The sequence below is a fragment of the Salmo salar genome, chromosome ssa26 (genome assembly GCF_905237065.1).
Source record: "Salmo salar chromosome ssa26, Ssal_v3.1, whole genome shotgun sequence".
In the NCBI taxonomy this organism is placed as follows: Eukaryota; Metazoa; Chordata; class Actinopteri; order Salmoniformes; family Salmonidae; genus Salmo; species Salmo salar.
Genome location: NC_059467.1, coordinates 44,233,620 through 44,257,431, shown reverse-complemented (window position 1 = coordinate 44,257,431; position 23,812 = coordinate 44,233,620). Strand labels below are relative to the sequence as shown.

At 41.1% G+C, this 23,812-nt stretch overlaps 1 protein-coding gene across 4 annotated transcripts; it reads right to left on the bottom strand.

Moving 5' to 3' along the window:
• Positions 1-9,386: 9,386 nt before the first annotated feature.
• On the bottom strand, positions 9,387-23,448 carry pamr1a (peptidase domain containing associated with muscle regeneration 1a). Of its 4 annotated transcripts, XM_045708941.1 has the most exons (13): positions 23,117-23,448; positions 22,722-22,855; positions 19,227-19,406; positions 18,324-18,449; positions 16,793-16,907; positions 16,314-16,531; positions 15,986-16,093; positions 15,154-15,354; positions 14,049-14,276; positions 13,406-13,472; positions 12,463-12,725; positions 11,727-12,043; positions 9,387-10,290 (listed from the first exon to the last, which is right to left on the bottom strand). In XM_045708941.1, exons 2-13 carry the CDS (start codon positions 22,849-22,851, stop codon positions 9,718-9,720), a joined length of 2,526 nt encoding a protein of 841 aa, XP_045564897.1. In that variant the 5' UTR covers positions 22,852-22,855; positions 23,117-23,448; the 3' UTR covers positions 9,387-9,717. The 4 variants fall into 4 exon arrangements, with proteins under 4 accessions (XP_045564897.1, XP_045564896.1, XP_045564899.1 ...); XM_045708940.1 differs by lacking the exon at positions 23,117-23,448 and having other exon boundaries at positions 22,722-23,106; XM_045708943.1 differs by lacking the exon at positions 23,117-23,448 and having other exon boundaries at positions 19,192-19,406; positions 22,722-23,105.
• Positions 23,449-23,812: the final 364 nt, after the last annotated feature.

Genomic DNA, 23,812 nt, shown 5'->3' with positions numbered 1-23,812 from the left:
GATTTATTTGCCATTAAGTAGTTTACTTAATTTAAATTTTACCTGTAGTTTTTGGCTCTCTTCAAAAGTAAAAGATTGTATTTGTGCTTAATTTGGTAAGTTCTGAAATTGTATTATCTTCTTTACCTTGTAAAGATTTATGTTTTTTTCCCTAAAATAGTGCAGAGTATGAGATTATCATTCCCCTAATGTACGCCTTAAAGGCACCCCAAATTATATCAGGGGTCAGCTCTTCTCTGTCACCCACATTTAATGTATCACCTTTTACAGGCCTCTTTCCATTTGCTATCTACATTAGCCATATTGGATTGGAACACACATCATGAAAAGAAGTCTCACTGATATCTATCTTTGGGTCGTCCAATGAGGGGATAAAAGATTTCCAAAGGAAACATATCATCGTGGCAGTTCATGACTTGAGATGTGAGCAACACTCATGCAGTTGTTCCAGAGAGTTCAGCATCATACAGATGTGGGATCTTAATTTGAATTTGAAAATAATCCTGCAGCAAAAGGGTGAATTATTATGTGGATTATAATTAATGGACATTTTTATATTTTTGTATACATTTTTCATAAGTGAAAATCAAGTCTGAGATTTTTAAATGCAAATTACAAACGTTTTAAGCCTCAAATACACTAGAAGTTTTACATTACCTGCATTACAGGAAAGTTCTCATGCAACAGGGTGATCCAATTAAGATCCTACAGCTGTAGTTCAGTGTATGATAGTAATGCATATTATTACAAATCGTTTCTAGAATTCAGCTACATATGACTACTTCCTGTGTGTGTTACATTTCCCTTGGTGGTGGTCTGGTTTGTTGCAATAAGTGATCTCTGATCTTTATTGGTATGGAGTTAACCATCTCTGAGCCGTGTTCCCACTGGGCACAGACGTCACTTCGACGTCTAGTTTTGATTTAGATTTGATTGAATTGTCAAATTACGTGAATTCCCCAAAACATTTTACCATGTCATTTGGATTTTGCTCAAAAGTTGTGTTGAAAAAAAAGGGTAACATTCCAACATCCCTTTACGTTGATGAATTTTTGCAAATCTGATCAGTTTTACACATTGATTCAACATCATCACCTCAACTGTTATTGTTGGAATGATGTTGATTCAACCAGTTTGTGTTCAGTAGGTTAGTCCACATGAAGGGAGGGAGAAGATGGCAACGCATCGGTTTCTATCTCATGCATCCCAACGCGGGACTCCACCCCCTTAGGTACACATTCCTCACGCAACTCCACCTGACCACACGAACCATGATGAGAGGACATGGTGTCTATAAATAACTAATCTGTCCTGAGCTCTCCTAATCTACCACACATACACACACAGGGACATACACACATGCGCAAATGTACACACTCATGACACAACAGATATAGCATGATATGAGTTAACTTACCACTTCCTAAGAATATATCTATCTATTCTTTTCTTAAAACGCACTAAGAATAGACAATCTTACAATCCAATAATTAAATAATGTCAATACCATGCGAGTAGAAATACTATTCCCAGCATGCATCTGTTTCTCTTATATCGTGTACATTGATCATTTCATGCGCATGTGTCCTGGACACCTTATGGTGGTGAATTGGCTCAAATTGAAACCACAATCTTTGCAACTCCTTTTCCTGAATGATAATCTGTGCCGGGTTCCTGCATCCAGGTGTTATGGTAATTCCCTGCATCTTATTTTCCCTGCCATTGATATCTTAGCAGAGTTGAAAATAACATAACAATTAGTTGGACACATCAGTTTAGCAATCTTTACACAACAAGTGTCTTTGCTGTTCCGTCTTAATAAAATCATTTAATTAATTTCAATGTAATCTTCGAACCCTGAACCAAATCTCATGTGCGCTGCTAGCTAGCTAGTTAACTTTATTTTCTACTTCTAGGGGCGCAAGTGGCTAAACAGCAGATTCAGCCTCTCTTCACTACAAACCACTCATATGTCTAGAGAGACTGGACATTCATGCACACAATTATGATTCATCAAAATATCTAAAAATATATTATAATCACATAAATCTTCCCATATCTCTGATTCAGCAAGGTATGCTGGCATAATGTACACATTTATGTTTATGTCTGTCGCTATTGGGCCTTCCCAATGGACTCATTTACAACTCATGTGAGACTTCCTGAATAATTTGGACACCAGCTGAATAAGGCAAATGGCCTACTGAATTATTGTTTCATCATCTTTGAACATCTGGTTAATTGAAACAGACTACCTTAAAAATGGCAGAATGTACTGACAATCAAGAATTCCCTACCATATCAATAATGTTATAACAAATGAGAAGCACTTTTCCTGTATCATTGCTAATTTATGCTCAAAGATGAGTGTGCATTTCTGAGCAATCACAGCCATACCATGGGAAACCATGGGAAACCAGCACAAGCATTTCGCTACACCCACAATAACATCTGCTAAACACGTTTATGTGACCAATAAAATTTGATTTGGAAACTGTACGTTAGCATCACCACTAGCGGTATTGGAGCTAGTCTGAGCAAGCTGCGAAGCTAAGGTTTAAAAAGGCTTCTGAAGTTTGTAATTTCCACTTAGAAATGTCAGTCTTGATTTTCCCAGACAAAAAATGTATCAACGCCTACATAAATGCCCATTCATTATAATCATCATAATAATTTATATTTCCTGTTGCTGCAGGATTATTTTCCTGCTGTAACAAACTGGCTCAAATTAAGATCCTATATCTGTACTAACTAGCCTCTGTTACAGGGAAACTATAGTAGCTACTAGCCTAATAGATTGCTCCACTAGTTAGCTACTCTGGTGTGAGGCTTAGTGTGAAGTGTGGTTGGTAATCAGTAATTGAACTAGTTTGCAAAGTGTTGTTTTTTGGTTTCAAGAATAAAACTACTTCAAAAGCAAAACCTTGTCTTACAGTAATTCCAAAATGAATTGATGAATTATCATAATTGTATCCATGTTCTTCTGCAGTAATGTCTCCTTTACTGTAGGAGCCAGACTAAAGTGTTCCCTAAAGCAGAGCCCCTTCCTCCCAACCTGCTCAACCCACCACCCACTTCACTCTTCTATATCAATGCACCAATAAAACACATATCCATCAATAGTACTGTAACGACAATGACAAACAAATGAGTTGCAATGATCACAATTGTATGTTATTATTGTATTACTACTTTTAGCTACTATTATCATTATCATAAGTCACAGCTGCAGTAGTAGTAGTAGTAGTAGTATTAGTATAAGTAGTAGTAGTGGTGGTAGTGGTAGTAGTAGTAGTAGTAGTATTAGAAGAAGTAGTAGTAGTAGTAGTAGTAGTAGTAGTATTAGAATTCTTATTATTTTTATTATTTTTATTATTATTAGTAGTAGTAGTAGTAGTAGTAATAGTAGTAGTAGTGGTGATAGTGGTAGTAGTAGTAGTAGTAGTAGTAGTGGTGGTAGTAGTAGTAGTGGTGGTAGTGGTAGTAGTAGTATTAGTAGTAGTAGTGGTGGTGGTAGTGGTAGTAGTAGTAGTAGTAGTAGTAGTGGTAGTAGTATTAGTAGTAGTGGTAGTAGTAGTGGTAGTAGTACTGGTAGTGGTGGTGGTGGTAGTAGAAGTATTTGTATTATTATTATTAGTAGTAGTAGAAGTAGTATTAGTAGAAGTTGTAGTATTAGTATTAGTAGAGGTGGTAGTAGTAGTAGAAGTAGTAATTGTAGTAGTAGTAGTAGTAGTAGTAATGGTAGTGGTGGTAGTAGTAGTGTGGGTGGAAGTGGTAGTAGTAGTGGTAGTAGTACTGGTGGTGGTGGTGGTGGTAGTGGTAGTATTAGTAGTAGTGGTAGTAGCACCGGTAGTATTAGTGGTAGTATTAGTGGTAGTGGTTGTATTCGTAGTAGTGGTGGTGGTAGTGGTAGTATTAGTGGTAGTATTAGTAGTAGTGGTGGTTGTAGTAGTGGTGGTAGTAGTGGTAGTAGTAGTAGTGGTAGTATTAGTAGTGGTGGTGGTGGTAGTAGTGGCTGTGGTAGTGGTAGTAGTAGTACTGGTAGTGGTGGTGGTGGTAGTGGTAGTGATAGTATTAGTAGTAGTGGTAGTATTAGTGGTAGTAGTAGTGGTGGTGGTGGTGGTAGTGGTAGAGGTGGTATTAGTAGTAGTGGTTGTAGTGGTAGTAGTGGTAGTGGTAGTAGTGGTAGTAGTAGTAGTAGTAGTGGTGGTAGTGGTAGTATTTGTAGTGGTGGTGGTGGTAGTATTTGTAGTTGTGGTGGTGGTAGTATTTGTAGCAGTGGTGGTGGTGGTAGTATTTGTAGCGGTGGTGGTGGTGGTAGTAGTAGTACTGGTCGTGGTGGTAGTGGTAGTGATAGTATTAGTAGTAGTAGTAGTAGTAGTAGTAGTGGTAGTAGTAGTTGTGGTGGTGGTAGTAGTGGTAATGGTAGTAGTGGTAGTAGTAGTGGTGGGGTGGTGGTAGTATTTGTAGTGGTGGTGGTGGTAGTATTTGTAGTTGTGGTGGTGGTAGTATTTGTAGCGGTGGTGGTGGTAATATTTGTAGCGGTGGTGGTAGTGGTAGTAGTAGTGGTAAAAATAAAAGCTATGCATGAAGCCTCTTTAGTCATCAGAGTCCCACCTAGTCGACAGCTATTTAGGACACCTCATGAGCTGTCCTAATCACTTAAGAGTTACCAGCAAGTGTCTTGATCATAGAAAAATGCAGCAAATCAGTGGTTCCTGCCCCACATGCAACTGCTCTGGAGTTGTTAAAATAATGTTTTGATATTTCTATATGATCAACCCATAAATGTAACCATATCTATAAATTATCTAGACCATGTAACAGTATCTATAAATAATCTATACCTACATGAAACAGCATCTATAAATAATCTAAACCTACATGTAACCATATCTATAAATAATCTAGACCTTCATGCAACAGCATCTACAAATAATCTAGACCTAAATGTAACAGTATCTATAAATAATCTAGACCTTCATGCAACAGCATCTACAAATAATCTAGACCTAAATCTAACAGTATCTATAAATAATCTAGACCTTCATGTAACACTATTTTAACATAATCCTAAAACCTACTCTGAGTTGGGAGTTTTATAGTCTTAAAAAAGGGTTTAACAGGATTCCTAGGACCTTTTGTGAGATGCTTTGTGGATACGGTTCCATGTATTGAAACTTTCACTCAGACATAGGCCATGAATACTCTGAAATGGAAATCCTCTCAAATCTGTGTTCAATGATGCAAGTGAGCAGTTTCATTCAAGTGCAGCATCAGCTCTTCCCCACAGTTTCTACTTCTACTGTTCTGTTAGTACAGGAAAGCCTTGCACCTCCCTCTATCCAGCTCAGACAAACACATAGACAAACCATTCAGGTGTTAGTATGCAGGTGTGTATGTGTGATGGAATGGGGGAGGGAGGTTGTACGCCAAGCTAAGAAGCAATGGATTACTAGGCTTCCATCCCCATCACATTTACAGTGTCATGACAACCTGGATCCTCCAAGTGAAAGTCTAGATTCGATCACCTGACATCCCATTATTCTCTATTAAAGATACACTTAGTTGTCATTATAACGAGAGCGTTACTTAACTGCAAGGCCACTAAACTGGTATGGTGTCTTCTTGAGTATCACAATTCAATCACAATTACTCTTTTTTCATTAGTGTAACTGCCTTCTCCACTTGAACACGAATTTGTACAGTTATTATGTGAGTCATTGATTTAGAGAACAGTAACTGAAGCTTCAGTACGCCATTCCAACCACTTCTCAAATACATTCGATTTTATGGTCAACCATGATTTGGGTTACCCATTGATATCCACACTAACCATGGTAGTGACTGTTGCTATGGTAGCATGCATGAGAAGAATCTCAATTGCATTTCCTTGACTCCTCGCGTCCTCTCTCTTCGCCTCCTTCTCAAAACGCCTCTGACCTTCTCCTCCAACGGGTCTTGAGAAGAAGGCGAGGAGAGAGGACGTGAGGAGTCAAGGAAATCCAACTGAGAATCTCCCATTGTGTAATTCCATTGGCTCTAAGGGTGTCGTCCTGTTCTGAGGAGCTGGGGGAAAGCTGAGGTGTCTGTCTGTCTGACAAACAGAGGATAAGGACCACAAATCCTCTAAGTGATTCTCAATGACTGACAGCACATGTTTGACTGTCTACAGTGTGGCTCACACAGACACGCAGGTACACACAACACACATTCACCTTCACAGTCATTTTAATGTACACAGTACTTACAGCATAGTATAGTACAGTATAGTATAGTATAGTATAGTACAGCATAGTATTGTGCGTAGACCTACTGTACTGTACATAGGGATCGACAAACAGACAGACACAACAGAACAGTACAGTACAGTATAGTATAGTACAGCATAGTATAGTGCCTAGACCTACTGTACTGTACATAGGGATCGACAAACAGACAGGACACAACAGAACAGTACAGTACAGTATAGTATAGTACAGCACAGTATAGTGCGTAGACCTACTGTACTGTACATAGGGATCGACAAACAGACAGGACACAACAGAACAGTACAGTACAGTATAGTATAGTACAGCACAGTATAGTGCGTAGACCTACTGTACTGTACATAGGGATCGACAAACAGACAGACACAACAGAACAGTACAGTACAGTAAAGTATAGTACAGCATAGTATAGTGCGTAGACCTACTGTACTGTACATAGGGATCGACAAACAGACAGGACACAACAGAACAGTACAGTACAGTATAGTATAGTAGAGCACAGTATAGTGCGTAGACCTACTGTACTGTACATAGGGATCGACAAACAGACAGACACAACAGAACAGTACAGTACAGTATAGTATAGTACAGCATAGTATAGTGCGTAGACCTACTGTACTGTACATAGGGATCGACAAACAGACAGACACAACAGAACAGTACAGTACAGTATAGTATAGTACAGCATAGTATAGTGCGTAGACCTACTGTACTGTACATAGGGATCGACAAACAGACAGACACAACACAACAGAACAGTACAGTATAGTATAGTACAGCACAGTATAGTGCGTAGACCTACTGTACTGTACATAGGGATCGACAAACAGACAGGACACAACAGAACAGTACAGTACAGTATAGTATAGTACAGCATAGTATAGTGCGTAGACCTACTGTACTGTACATAGGGATCGACAAACAGACAGACACAACAGAACAGTACAGTACATGCATACAACTATACATACACACATACGTTCAACAAAAAAGTATTTATTATTCTATTATTTAAATTATCCAAAATGTACAAAAATCTTGTTTTTAACCGCGGATGAAACAAGGCTATGATATGATTATGCTATGGTTATGATATGGTTATTTTATGTTTCTGATATAATTATGATATGACTATGATATCATTATGATATGATTATGCTATGGTTATGATATGGTTATTATATGTTTCTGATATAATTATGATATGACTATGATATCATTATGATATGGTTATGTTATGATTATGATATGGTTATTATATGGTTCTTTTATGGTTATGATATAATTATAATATCGGTTATTTTATCATGATTTTATGGTTATGATATAATAATGATATGGTTATTTTATGATTATGATATGATTAGGATACGGTTATGTGATGGTTATTATATGGTGATTTTATGGTTATGATATGGTTATTTTATGGTTATTATATGGTGAGTTTATGGTTATGATATTATTTTATGGTTATTATATGGTGATTCTATGGTTAGGATATGGTTATGATATGGTTATTAAATGGTGATTTTACGGTTATGATATTATTATTTTATGGTTATTATATGGTGATTTTATGGTTATGATATGGTTAGGATATGGTTATTATTTCGTGATTTTATGGTTATGATATTATTTTATGGTTATTACATGGTGATTTTATGGTTAGGATATGGTTAGGATATGGTTATGGCATGGTTATGATGTGGTTATGTTATGGTTATTATATGGTGATTTTATGGCTATGATATGGTTAGGATATGGGCGTAATCGTTTTACTGGCCTTGCAAGTGATGCGTCTGACTTCTAAAATCCTCATAATTTCCTTGCAGGCCATGACATTCTCATTGGATGAGTAGTAAGTCAATATACATCATAGTAATCAGTGCTAAATATACACTGAACAAAAATATAAATGCAACATGCAACAGCTCACATCAGGAAATCAGTCAATTGAAATCAAATCATTAGGCCCTAATCTACAGAGTTCATGACTGGGAATACAGATATGCATCTGTATATATGCATTTGCCTCATGCAGCGTGACACAGCTACTTCTCATAGAGTTGATCAGGCTGTTGGTTGTGGCCTGTGGAATGTTGTTCCACTCATCTTCAATGGCTGCGTGAAGTTATTGGCGGGAACTGGAACACATTGTCGTACACGTCGATCAAGAGCATCCCAAACTTGCTCAATGGGTGACATGTCTGGTGAGATTACATGCTATGGAAGAACTGGGACATTTTCAGCTTCCAGGAATTGTGTACAGATCCTTGCAACATGGGGCTGTGCATTATCATGCTGAAACATGAGGTGATGGTGGCGGATGAATGGCACGACAATGGGCCTCAGGATCTCGTTATGGTATATGTTGTGAATGTATTATAATGTTTAAAAAAATGTATAACTGCCTTAATTTTACTGGACCCCAGGAAGAGTAGCTGCTGTCTTGTTAGCATCTAATGGGGATCCATAATAAATACAAATACGGTATCTCTGTGTACTCAAATTGCCATCGATACAATGCAATTGTGTTCATTGTCCGTAGCTTATGCCTGCCCATACCATAACCCCACCGCCACCATGGGGCACTTTGTTCACAATGTTGACATCAGCAAACCGTTCACACGACATCATATACGTGGTCTGCGGTTGGGAGGCCGGTTGGACGTACTACCAAATTCTCTAAAACAACGTCCTAGTCAGTTTATGGTAGAGAAATGAACATTAAATTATCTGGCAACAGCTATTGTGGACATTCCTGCAGTCAGCATGCCAATTGCACTCTCCCTCAAAACTTGAGACATTTGTGGCATTCTAGCTTCTGTGAGATGGTCGCCAGGGTTGGTGTTTCCCACAGGGGGCCAGTACAAAAAAAAGAAATGCATGAAATGAGATTCATACTGTAACAGGAAATAAAATGTAACCAAACTGCACATTTTAAAGTTACCTTTTATTGTCCCCAGCACAAGGTGCACCTGTGTAATGATCATGCTGTTTAATCAGCTTCTTGATATGCCACACCTGTCAGGTGGATGGATTGTCTTGGCAAAGGAGAAATGCTCACTAACAGGAATGTAAACACATTTGTGTACAAAATTTGAGAGAAATAAGCTTTTTGTGCTTATGGAACAGTTCTGGGATCTTTTATTTCAGCTCATGAAACATGGGACCAGCACTTTACATGTTGCGTTTATATTTTTGTTCAGTGTACATAATAGTAATTAGTGCTAAATATACATCATAGTAAATAGTGCCAGGGATGACTGTCCTCCCCACATCTCGTCTTAGGAAGTTTCCAATTGGCTCAGCCGAATACACTGCCAAGCACTTAGCCCTGTTATCTGTTTCAGGGAACTGGCAACAGTGAGTAAGTGAGTTGTTAGAAAATAACACAGACTGTCAATGATGGTGACAGAGTGGCTGAGACTGGAGTCAAATCAGAGATCTACTTCATGTTTTTCTGTATCCAGTCTTTGAAGTTGTTTATCCGGGTATGGACTGTGTAAAGCCCTGGGCCACAGTTCCATTTCTCATAACCAAAACTTTCTAAAGCCAGAAGCTCCCAGACAACACTATCATCCCCCTGTCCCTCCGAAGGACCCGATGATGGCTTAGTGGCAGGAGATGGTATGATTGTAATGCCTGCGCTGACAGTGGGGCAAGGCTTGGTGGGATTGAGAGGGTGGCGTATTGCACACAGCATATTGTCAGTGATGGTGACAGGGGCCCCGCTCTGAGCAAACTGCCTCTCGCACTGAACGACATCCCCCAGCTCAACCACTCCAGTCTGGGCTGTCTCGGTGTCTAGGCTGGGTTTGGAACTGGACCTTGAGTCAGATGCAAGGAGCCAGCCTGTGGCATAGCCCTGTGTGGCTGTCACCTCCCCGCCTTGCATTTTGGGGAGACACACGGGCAGAACACGCTCACTGATCTTGGCCTTGTCCCGTAGATTCAGAACGGCCAGGTCCGAGTCCAGTGTCACAGGATCAAAGCTGGGATGGACCAGGACAGAGGAAACCTGTTGGATCAGAGGAGACATGAGACAGATGGAGCAAAATGAATGCCGTGCGGAGAGTTAGAGCAGTGGCAGCTTGCTTGGCTCAGTCTAAACACATAAGTGTCCCAGCATGCAACTTGGCCAGACCTAAGCACAGCTTACTGACTTGCCATGTGCATTGAGATTTGGTCGGTGAGGTTGGCGACAATAGTCTTACAATCTGTTCTCCGGAGGGAAGTGTTTGTGCATAACGCAAGGAGGTCTAATTGTTTAGGACAAACCCCCAACCTTGGTTTCCTACATCCCCATGGACATGACAATATATGATTTAAACCAGTGTGTCATACAGATGTAGGATCTTAATTTGATCACCCTGTTGTAGAAGAACAGTGCAGGAAATGTAAAACTTGTAGTGTATTTGAGGTTTAGAAAGGCTTCTGAAGTTTGAAATTTACACTTTGATACGACAGACTTGATTTCCCTTATGCAAAATACATCAACCCCAACAAACATGTCCATTAATTATAATCCATATAATAATTCTCATTTCCTGGTGCTGCAAGATTATTTTCCTGCTGTAGCAAACTGGCTCAAATTAAGATCCTACACCTGTAGGTGTTTCTCAGTTCAGGATTTGAAGTGACTATATTGCCCACATATTAACACCTTATGGGCCTACTTGAAGCTCCATTTACCTAATGATTTTACAATGCTGACAGAAATGTGTTTCAGTGAAATCTGATGATATCCAAATATTACATCATTTGTTGGAAATGATGATGTGGAGGACACAGGATCTTTGAATGGTATTTTACAGTTATACCACAACACGTATTAGAGGAACAACAAGTTGGTTTATAATCTGATATGATATGGAAAATCAAGAAAACTGGACTGCACCTTTAAAATGGGCCGATCATAAATCACCTTGGCATGTTTTGGTAGTCATTAAAGGAGCAATCTGCAGTTCCTTCATCCACTTATAAATGAATGATAAATACCCATTGATACCCATTCTTATACCCATTATTTTAGAGTATAACTTAACAATGCCTCATGAATTTAGTTATATTGTCGTACCCCATCTGAACCCAACATTTAAGCTTCTTTTGTTCCAATGTTTGTAAACAACGTAAATGTAAACAAACACTGTATAGCCTCAAAATACAGTTAACAACTATAATTTTTTATCATTATGGATGGTCAGTCCTTGCAATCCATAGCTCTGTCTATGAATTTGAGAGTGGTTACATTTCTCCAGCCACATTCCACAGCTTTTTACCAAAAACAGTGGTGGTGTGCCTGCTTTGTTATTGTTTGAACTGCAGATTGCCCCTTTTAGACATTGTCAAGACAGTATTATAGTGGCTTCACAACTGTATTCACAGACTTCAAGAGAGACTTTTACCCCCTGTCTAGATACAGCATCCCCCTAGCTTAGCATCACTCACACCCACCTGCAGTTGTTTCAGTGTCCTCATCTGGCCCGGGCTGTGTATTCCCATCACCACTTTAATGTCGGCTGGATCTACCCACTGCGGCTTGCCCACTCCTGCCACCACCAGGCAGTGAGCTGCCAACAGCACACTGAGCTGGGTGACGAGTGCTCCACTGCACGCCAGCTGCCAGGGAGAGGAGGCATCCTCTGGTGCCCCCTGTAGGCCAGAGCCAGCACTGCGGATGCTGGGGGAGCGGAGGTAGATGGCTGCATGCCAGGGCCAGCCAATCTCAGTGAGGTTCTGAGGGCTGAAGGCTGCTGGGAGTTGACCACACACTGTTACAGAAAGAGAGAGGAGTAGGTGTCAGAGATGGGAGAGGAAATAGGTTGTTTCTGACTATGTTTCTAACTACCATGTACACCTGTGGAGGCAGGTAGCCTAGCAGTTAGGAGTGTTCGGTCAGTAATCGAAAGGTCGCTGGTTCGAATCCCCGAGCCAACTAGGTAAAAAATCAGCCAAATGTGCCCTTGAGCAAAGCACTTAACCGGAGCATCTGCTGACTGACGTAAATGCATTAGGGACACTTGTACAGTGATCTGAAATGTTTAATTAATGTGTACTGAATTGTATAAATGGATCAAATAAAGTGGGACCATATTCGTAAAACCAAATCTGTTCATTCCCTCAAGACATTGGCTGTTTGAGTACATCTCCCTTTCTTTGCATCTTTTCTTTAAGTCAGCGCTGCCCTCACCTGGCGAGCAGGAGACATGACGCCCACTCCACCTGCCAGTCTTCAGACAGGTGCGCCGGGGGCTACCATAGTGTTGGTAGAGAGAGGAGGCACACTCATACTCTATGCTAGTGTACAGGTGGTGGAAACCACGGGGTAACTCCCCAAGGATAGGGTCTTGGGTGCTGGAGAGGTTCCCTGAGGAGGGTGGGTCCATGCCAGGGGGGAGACTGTCATAGACCTTATGCCTGGATGAGGTGTGAAGCCTGTGGACTGGACTTCTCCTGTAGTAGGGGACAGAGAAGGTGTCTGTGTACAAGGAGAATACACTTAACAATGGACATGTTTAAAAGAGATGTAGAATAAATGTTTACTGGGAAGTTATTGTCTGTAAAACATGTGTCAAACTCGTTCCGAGGAGGGCAGAGTGTCTGTGGGTTTTCGCTCCACCCTTGTACTTGATTGATGAATTAAGGTCACTAATTAATAAGGAACTCCCCTCACCAGGTTGTCTAGGTCTTAATTGAAAGGAAAAAAACTAAAACCTGTAGACATTTCGCCCTCTGTGGAATGAGTTTGACACCACTGCTGTAAAATAAAACCTAATCCACTCAAAAACCAGAAGCAGTGTAGAAATTCAATCAATGTGTCGGTTGTGTACAGATTGACATACAAACAGTCAGAATGAGACGTATAGTAGTGTTAGTACGGCTCATACCTGGATGTACGGCTCATACCTGGATGTACGTCTCATACCTGGATGTACGGCTCATACCTGGATGTACGGCTCATACCTGGATGTACGGCTCATACCTGGATGTACGGCTCATACCTGGATGTACGGCTCATACCTGGATGTACGGCTCATACCTGGATGTACGGCTCATACCTGGATGTACGGCTCATACCTGGATGTACGGGCATACATGGATGTACGGCCCATACCTGGATGTACGGGTCATACCTGGATGGGGCCTTTGGCTTCACAACCTTGTGTCTCACCAGCTCAGATACCTTAGGCTCTCGACAGGCTGTGGACACAGAGAAACAGCCCTTAACCACGTAATCAACAGTATTGTCCAGTAACTTAAACAATAGCACTAAAGCACTGTACAGTCTGATGTTATTTAAGCAATAAGGCCCAAGGGGGTGTGATATATCGCCAATATACCACGCCTAAGGGCTGTTCTTATGCACAGCGCAACGCAGAGTACCTGGACACAGCCCTTAGCCGTAATATATTGGCTACATAACACAAACCTCGAGGTGCCTTATGGCTATTATAAACTGGTTACCAACGTAATTAGAGCAGTAAAAATGTATGTTTTGTTACACGGTCTGACACGGTCTGATATACCACGGCTTTCAGACAATCAGCATTCAGGGCTGTAACCACGGCTTTCAGACAATCAGCATTCAGGGCTGTAACCACGGCTTTCAGACAATCAGCATTCAGGGCTCGAACCACGGCTGTCTGCCAATCAGCATTCAGGGCTCGAACCACGGCTGTCTGCCAAGCAGCATTCAGGGCTGGAACAAGTCAGTTTATAAATGTGGATAAACATGTGCAGGTGTTTTATCTAAATGGCTGTTTTCTGTCAGCATACCTCTCACACACAGTGGTTGCCGGCCACTCCACGAGCCATCTGGGAGACAGGTGCTCCGGGAGCCTCCACTCAGGATGTAGGAGGTGTTACAGAAGTAGTCGACTGTGTCGGGACCTCCTCCAGAGCCCCGGACCAGCTGGAGGTAGCCATGGTGCAGCCTGGCTGGAGGAGGACACACCCCGAGCCCTCTGACTGGGTCTGCACCCCTCTGACTGGGTCTAATGGGCTCTGAGAGACACGAAGAGATGGAGGAGAGTCATGTATTGAGAAATGGACTGGTCATTCAATGGTCTACCATGACTATGTTGTGTATGCTCATTCCTTGTGTACTCTCTTCTTGTTTTCCTTGTGTACTCTTCTTGTTTTCCTTGTGTACTCTCTTCTTGTTTTCCTTGTGTACTCTCTTCTTGTTTTCCTTGTGTACTCTCTTCTTGTTTTCCTTGTGTACTCTTCTTGTTTTCCTTGTGTACTCTCTTCTTGTTTTCCTTGTGTACTCTCTTCTTGTTTTCCTTGTGTACTCGCTTCTTGTTTTCCTTGTGTACTCTCTTCTTGTTTTCCTTGTGTACTCTCTTCTTGTCTTCCTTGTGTACTCTCTTCTTGTTTTCCTTGTGTACTCTCTTCTTGTCTTCCTTGTGTACTCTCTTCTTGTCTTCCTTGTGTACTCTCTTCTTGTTTTCCTTGTGTACTCTTCTTGTCTTCCTTGTGTACTCTCTTCTTGTTTTCCTTGTGTACTCTCTTCTTGTCTTCCTTGTGTACTCTCTTCTTGTTTTCCTTGTGTACTCTCTTCTTGTTTTCCTTGTGTACTCTCTTCTTGTTTTCCTTGTGTACTCTCTTCTTGTCTTCCTTGTGTACTCTCTTCTTGTTTTCCTTGTGTACTCTCTTCTTGTTTTCCTTGTGTACTCGCTTCTTGTTTCCCTTGTGTACTCTCTTCTTGTTTTCTTTGTGTACTCTCTTCTTGTTTTCCTTGTGTAGTTTCTTTTACTGACACGTGAGGCATCATCTAGTGTAATGTACCTGTTCCATCAGTACTCAGGTCTGCAACATTCCTGTCTGTGGAGGGGATCAATAAAGATGATCCATTCATTTACATGATCTTTAACTTTACCTTTATCTACCTTCCCACAGATGGGCACCGTGCCACTCCAGGTGGCGTTGGGCAGGCAGGTCCTCTGGGGGGTGCCAGTCAGTGTGTAGGGTGGGTGGCACAGGTACTGAACAGCCAGGAGCTCATCCTCCAGGCCGTACACAGAGAGGAGCTCCCCGTTCACGGGCCTCGCTGGCAACACACACACCTGACTCCTAGCAACTGGAAGGCAGAGAGAGAGAAAGAGAGACTAAGTGTTGTCTGTGTAGAAATATTATATCAACCATCCCCAGCTTGGTCTGGACTCCTGAAATGACCCGTAGCCTTTTCCTGCAGTCAGTGACCAATAGCGTCCCCTTTGGCCTCATGGGTGGAATGTTATATTTTTAATAAAGATTTACAAAAAATGTAACTGATGAAAATCTGGTGTTTCTATGTCAAACAGTTTTGTTATATGTCAGTGTCCTGTGCATATAAAGTGTAATATTGTGATGCAAACTCAAAATGTAATACATTTCAACTCTATATCTGACATTGTACAGGTGTCTTCTTTTTTTAAGCCCATAACCATGTGTGTGAGGTGTATACTTTTGTTTCAATGTAGTTTTGTTTAAGACTACCAAGAAACACTCTGTGTGACCCTGATATAACCCACTGCAGTAAAAGGTTCTGTATGACCCTGATATAACCCACTGCAGTAAAAAGTTCTGTATGACCCTGATATAACCCACTGCAGTAAAATGTTTTCCTCCCAGGAAGCAGTAGAGCTAGGTTTTATAATACCTGAATGAAATGAATAACTCACTTTGTTTGGGGAGGAAATTAGGTTATGGGTACCAGACGGATCACTAACCATTCTCACACAGTTGACCTGTGTAGCCTGCCAGACATGCACAGCGAAAAGACTGTACTGGGTTCAGCAAACAGGTTCCATGGTGCTGACAAGGGGAGGGGCTGCACGCTGCAAGGGAGCAGCAAATATAAAACAAACAGACAATTAGACAGATTATTAATGAATAGTGAATAATAGGCTGAGCAGCAGACAGGCTGACTGACAGACAGACAGGCTAGATAGATTGAAATAATTGAAATAATCTTGGCCAAAATATAACCATATAAGGACATGCAACATCTATGCTAAAGTCTTGTTCATAATGGCAATAAAACCTGCCTGTAGCTACCTGAGATCTGCTGAAAAGCGGCAAAGAAGCCATCAAAGTTGTTGTAGCCGTCTGAGACAAACAGGACGTGCAGCTTGCTTCCAGAGGTTCTGATTGGTGGAGGCAGCTCATTCCCACAAAACCGGCCAATGACGGGGGAGCTCAGGCTGTCACCATCCCGCAGCTCCACGTAGTCATAGTGACAGTTGTGGTCAGGCTCTAGACTAAGCATGGAGAACCTGGGCGGATCCAAACAAGGTCTTTGTTATCATCATGTTTGGCTGTCAAGTAGGATAAGATATTAATCTATATAGTGTCCATATTAGGACAGCCTCTTACTACCTTATTGAATCAAGTTTTTTCATTACGGATCCATGAAAAGCTGCGACTGGATTGTGACAGACAACTTCCTCATAGAATACAATTGAACTTCATGAAAGCCAATGAGAGATTCAATGAATTTGACAGTATAGTGCAGTATAATCAATTCAGGGACCGACCTGAGCTCCACGTTCTCCCCTCTCTCTACCTGCACCCTCCACTCACAGTGCGCATTGATGGGGTAACTCTCCAGCATGATGTGGCCCTGGGCTCTACGAATCACCCCTCCACATGCTAGGGACAAGAACACATACTCTGAGATCCCATAATGCAACACAAGATGACTATAGATTAGAACATAGATGTTTGCAGCAAGTCAATCAAGTAAATGTGTAATGAACAGTGTTGGGGAAGCTCCTCTGAAAATATAGTTTACCAAGCTACCAATTACATCACATTGGCAGAAGTTAAGCTACACTAAAGTTATAAACATAGCTTACCTAACTGAAGTTACTTTGTGATTCATCATATATAAATATGAAATGTCATAGAATACAAATTGCAAGAACAGATCACTCTGTAGTCAGGTGATTACATAGTGTGTAATTTAGCCTATTAAAGATACAAACTATGTTTCAAGTGAGAATTAGACAGGTCTGATGATTTAGACAGGTCTGATGGATTAGACAGGTCTGAGGAATTAGACAGGTCTGGTGGATTAGACAGGTCTGAGGAATTAGACAGGTCTGAGGAATTAGACAGGTCTGATGAATAGACAGGTCTGAGGAATTAGACAGGTATGAGGAATTAGACAGGTATGAGGAATTAGACAGGTCTGATGAATTAGACAGGTATGAGGAATTAGACAGGTATGATGAATTAGACAGGTCTGATGCCAAAAAAGTAAGGAAATTATTGCCTACTTCACACATTTTGTTTTAGCAAAAAAAGTAGTGTGTAGTTCCAGTAGTTAGCTACACCACTATATGGCTAAAAAGTAGTGTGTAGTTCCAATAGATAAATACACCACTATATGGTTAAAAAGTACTGTGTAGTTCCAGTAGTTAGCTACACCACTATATGGATAAAAGTAGTGTGTAGTTCCAGTAGTTAGATACACCACTATATGACTAAAAAGTAGTGTGTAGTTCCAGTAGTTAGATACACCACTATATGGTTAAAAAGTAGTGTGTAGTTCCAGTAGTTAGATACATCACTATATGGCTAAAAAGTAGTGTGTAGTTCCAGTAGTTAGATACATCACTATATGGCTAAAAAGTAGTGTGTAGTTCCAGTAGTTAGCTACACCACTATATGGTTAAAAAGTAGTGTGTAGTTCCAGTAGTTAGCTACACCACTATATGGTTAAAAAGTAGTGTGTAGTTCCAGTAGTTAGCTACACCACTAACATTATATGGCTAAAAAGTAGTGTGTAGTTCCAGTAGTTAGCTACACCACTAACATTATATGGCTAAAAAGTAGTGTGTAGTTCCAGTAGTTAGCTACACCACTATATGGCTAAAAAGTAGTGTGTAGTTCCAGTAGTTAGCTACACCACTAACATTATATGGCTAAAAAGTAATTAACTACTAAAACGGTACCAACATTTCAATGTAGTTCACTACTCCCCAACACTGGCAATGAAACAAGTGAGAAACTCCCAAGGACTGTAATTTACAAAATGCTCTACCCCTGAAACAGCTGACTCACTCTTGCAGTCTCCACCTGCCCAGCCCTGACGACAGTCCGTACAGAATCTCCCTCGGATGAAGAAATCATCCTTGGCCTCCCACGTCCCATTGTGACAGGTTTTACAGTTCTCAAACAGACTGCAGCCTGAGGGAAGAGGAGAAACAGGGGAGTCAGGGGATCAGATCAGTGTTCTGCAAGCAGCTAAATGGCATGCAATTTCAACCAATGCTTTATCACTTTCAATGTTTTGGTTAATTAAACGTTTATAAATCTGTAAGAAAAAGTGAATAAACTACTAAATCCTTGTATGTACATCTTAACGTAAAGCATTATCAACATGTGAAGAATAAGAAGAAAAATGTCAGTGTGCAAACAGTTATATTGGGTAAGAAAGCTGGAAGGGAGTAACAGGGAAGCAGTAGAGGCACAGATTAAAAGAAGGAGACAGACGTCTCACAGGATGTAGAAATATGAAGCGTCCGTTTAGAGCTGCTTCTCACCACCAAATTTGGTGATGAGAGGAAGTCCAGGGGCGTAAAGCGGGAGAAAATAGAGCTAAATGAAACTTGGTGTCAATACAGTTCTCTTCACAAATTACAATCTGTTATGAACAGAGTGGACTAAGTTTTGTATACTTGACCCTTTACCAAAGTTCCAAAAAATTGTTTTGTTTACAAGGAATGCAACGGCGAATTTAATTATTGCACATGAACACTTCACAAAGAAGGTGTTACCTAGCGGAAATATGCAAATATATGCTAAAACATGACAATAGGATCTCGCTAGGTCGTGCTTGGTTCTGCCCACCTCCATGCCTGTTCTGCCCAATATGCTTCATTTGCTCCCACTGGAAACGACAACAATGAGATATCTTGGGGTTAGTTACCAGTATCTTTGGTAGAGGTCTGACAGGTTGTTTACCAGGGTGGATGATGCAGGGGTCACAATGGTCCAGTTGGTTGCGGCAGCAGGGGACGGAGTAGCCCACCCGTGCCCCCTGGGAAGGACATCTACACTGGATCAGCTGGTACTCACAACAGTCCCTACACATGTGGTTCCACTCTGAGCTGGGACACTTGTCATCCACCACACCTCTGGAATCTAAAATCAATCAATCAGTCAATCAAATGTATTTCCTAAAGCCCATTTTAGCGTGGCAAGTAGCCTAACGGTTAGAGCGTTGGGTCAGTAACCGAAAGGTCGCTAGATCGAATCCCAGAGCCCGGCAAGTTGAAGAATGTGCCCTTGAGCAAGGCATTGAACCCTAATTGCTCCAGGGTCGCCATTGACAATGGCTGACCCTGGTTGTGACCCCATTCCCTGAGGGTGTCTCAGGGAGAGTTGGGATATGCAAAAAGAAACACATTTCCAATTCACACATGTATTAATACATACCTGTACAACACATGATACCCAGCCTAAACTCAAAAGAACAAGCAATGCTGTATCAAGGGAGTTTCACATAAAGAGACTGGCATGTTGTGAATCAAGGTATCCTAGTGGTTAGAGCACTTGACTTGTAACCGAAAGGTTGCAAGATCAAATCCCTGAGCTGACACGGTAAAAATCTTTCGTTCTGCCCCTGAACAAGGCAGTTAACCCACCGTTCCTAGGCCGTCATTGTAAATAAGAATTTGTTCTTAACTGACTTGCCTAGCTAAATAAAGGTAAAGTTAAAAAAAGAAAACGTGGCATTCATTTGTCTATGATTACTGCTTTTGTAAAATAACATGCTCTGTAGTCTACATGAATGCACATTTGGATTCATGACATATACTTTCCAAAATAATATTTAGCTACAGTTTGATCGCAACACCTCAACTGTAAATACATTTTAATGTTTCCTCTCTGTACTGGAAGAGTGTTTTTGGGGGATAAAGTTATTTGTATAAAGCTTACTTTTGCTATCTCAGAGATCTGGTTATCACGTTTGTTTGACTAGGGCTCTAGCGCTGAGTTTAACCTGTCAGACCAATTATAATATTTTATTTTCACTAATTGGTCTTTTGACCAATCAGATCAGCTCTTTTTGCCAATGATTGGGCAAAATATCAGAATTGTGCTGCCTGTGTAAACGCAGCCATAGCTAAATTATAAACTAGGTACAGTAGTTTGGGTCCTGGATGCTGATTCGCTGAAACAACATTCTAGCAGTGTGTATATCAGACAATATGCCACGGGTATGATGCAAAACTAATTTACAGTCATATTTATGTTGGTAAACAGTTTATAATGGCAATATGGCACCTCAGGGGTTTGTTGTATATAGCCAATATATCACTGCTAAGGGCTATGTCCTAAGAACAGACTTTAGGCGTGGTATATTGGCCAATATATAACACCTCCTCGGGCCTTATTGCTTAAGTATAGCATGTGTACACTGGAAGAGGGTTTAGGGTAGCAATCATCTGTGAGACTATAATTGGTTAGATACCTCTCATCAACTTCCAGGTGCCTTCTGGCAAGTTCTATGTGAGAGACAAGAAAAGGAACCAATGTGATTCTATGCTGTGATTGTACAGTTCTCTGGTGACTAACTCTGCTGAGTGGGTTAATCCTATTGGAACAGGGGTAATGTGCTTGAATCGTAAAGTCATGGTTCACAGTTCACATCGTGCTCCCCCAGGGGTCATTACAATAGCAAGTAACCCCCCAAACCCAATCTGACCCTATCTCGTGATGGTGCCAAAGACATGTCTTTGACCCTCTACAGACTAAACCCTGTCTAATCTGGGGTTCTACTATCTATATGGAATTGTTTTAAGGTCATACCAAGGATCATTTATCTATTTGATTTGACATTTTAGGACCCCTTGAAGTATAAATACAATATAAAAATAAATAGTTGATGAAAAAATGTATTTGGCCTTACTGCTCATACAAACACATTGAATAACAGATTCACTACATTGAACAACAGATAGTCCCCAAAAAAGCTAAAGGAAGTTTGTTCTGAAGTGTCTGTCCTATATTATATCTGAGAGAAACGTTTGTTGTTGTTTTTTTATTTGATCACTAAGTCTCCATATACACTTCCATTCATTTTTTAACTGTTACCGGGGACCTTCAGGCACGTCTTGTGAGGCCTGTGAGCGTCCTAGAGCATAACAACCACATGTACGTGTTCATGAGAGTCTCACATCATAGTAGTGTGTAGACCAAAATGTTTTGGACGCTACAGACAGAAGTCGACAGATCGGCTGTACCGACTTCAGACAAGTTCTAATATGTTTGTGGGGGTTGTAGAGCAAAATGGAGAACACCACCGTGTTCGTTAGAGTCTCATCTTTCCATAGAGGGGTCAGGCCAAACTGTTCGGATGCTACAGATGATTTTGTGAGAAGACCAATTTTGGGGATGTCTCATGGTCTGACAAACATCACTCTAGCTCTGTCACCTTTCACCGCAGATTCAGAAGTGCAACATCGGCGGATTGACATATATCTAGGTGAACAGATATCTCTAGTTTAAACTGACGTCTTTTTACAGGGATTATTTTATTATGCCAATTCAATTTCTAGGGGGTTTAATAGAGTTCTACAGTCATACATATTCTCATTACAGTCTGGTCAAAATGAGTGTGGCAATACACAGAAAATGTCCCCAGCTTTCTAACAGCAGAGAACTTAGAATCCAGACTTGACTAGGTAAGTGACTAGAGAAGTTAATGCAGGCACATGACTAGGTAAGTGCAACTAGAGAAGTACCCACAAAACTAAGTGACAAAGAATTAAACCAGACATGACTATAATGACTAGGAAGAAAGAACCCAGACATGACTAGGTAAGTGACTAGAGAAGTTAAAACACAGAACAATCACACAGACAAGACTGAGCTGACCTAAAACTAAAACCCAGCACATGACTAGGTAAGTGACTGAGTCAGGACATGACAAGGGGGTTTAAATAGAGTCTAAAGTCATACATATTCTAGTTACAGTCTGAGAGTTAAAACCAGAATGACTAGGTAAGTGACTAGAGACAGAAAAGTCCCAGACTTTCTAGACAGCAGAGAACTTAGAATCCAGACTTGACTAGGTAAGTGACTAGAGAAGTTAAAACCCAGACATGACTAGGTAAGTGACTAGAGAAGTTAAAACCCAGACATGACTAGGTAAGTGACTAGAGAAGTTAAAACCCAGACATGACTAGGTAAGTGACTAGAGAAGTTAAAACCCAGACTTGACTAGGTAAGTGACTAGAGAAGTTAAAACCCAGACATGACTAGGTATGCCCATATGACTCAGAGAGGAAATAAATTACTCAGCAACTGCAAAAGAAAAACGAACAATGGAAGTTGTGTGAACACTTCAGAATAGGGAGGCTAATACAAGTTACAGCAGGCTTTGCAGAGTCATACATCTGAATGAAACGTGTTATCATCAGTATATGATGAAATCATCGCTCCAGCTCTTACCGTGGGGCCAGGCAGTTGCATGGAGGCAGAGTAGAATGACATGGAGAAGAGGCAGGAGGTGTCTGGGTTGCAGATGAGGGGGCATTGTCGTCCTCCCAGTGGGCAGCGTCCTCTGGCACACCAGAATCATAGAGCTAGGAACCAGAACACACGTCACTGAGGAGTGACAGGAGTCCGGAATCTAAAGTGTTCCTGTTCAGAACGCTCCACATCAATCCCACTATCCTCTCTTTCTCTGGGCTCTAGATGCAAAGCAGCTGTTGAGAGAACACTCACTCACCACACTAAAAGAGAGATTTAACCCTTTATTTTCACCAGGAGTCACACTGGCATTCTGCACTCTCTCTCGCTCTCTCTCTCTCTGTAATGATGGACAAGCATCCATGCATACTCACCATGCATCAGAACTATCCAGCTTCTGTTTTTACAGACGTGCCATGTGGAGTTCTGGAACTCCTAAGGAAAAGGGGAGTGGCTGCATGTTGGCATGTCGAGAGTGTTGCAGGGAAAAACACTGTCACCTTTAATGGAGAAAACAGAGATGGCGATGTTGATGATACTCCAGGGAAAGATGTTTTCCGTCTGTGTTTGTATGGCGGGGGAATTCAGGGAAGCCTGAATCAGGACGTCATTGTACTGGAACTCCCTCAGGCTCTGGCCTGCGAGATCCGCGGGGAGGCCATGCCAACAAACAGTGATAAGCAGAAATAATGTCCTTCCTGCTTATAGAGTTGTCTATTGGAGCCAATCTGGGCAAGGCTTCTATAAATTATGACAGTGTATTCTCTACAAAAGGGCCCCAGGCAATGGGGCGGACAGGCACTGCACAGCTCATTGCAAATCACTGTTTGTTTTTCATTACCTGGCTTGAATACAGTTTCCATGTTAAAAAAAAATCTCCCTTTTTCCAGGCATTGCATCCAGATGGGACTCAGAGTTAAGATTTTAACTGACCATAGGGTCCAGAACCATTAGGTTTAATGGACATTTGCCTCCTACTTCTAGAGAAGGTTAAAAAGAAACCAAAGAAAATCCCCCTATACTTTATGTACTATAATTTACAAACCCTAACCAGTAACCCTTCGACCCTT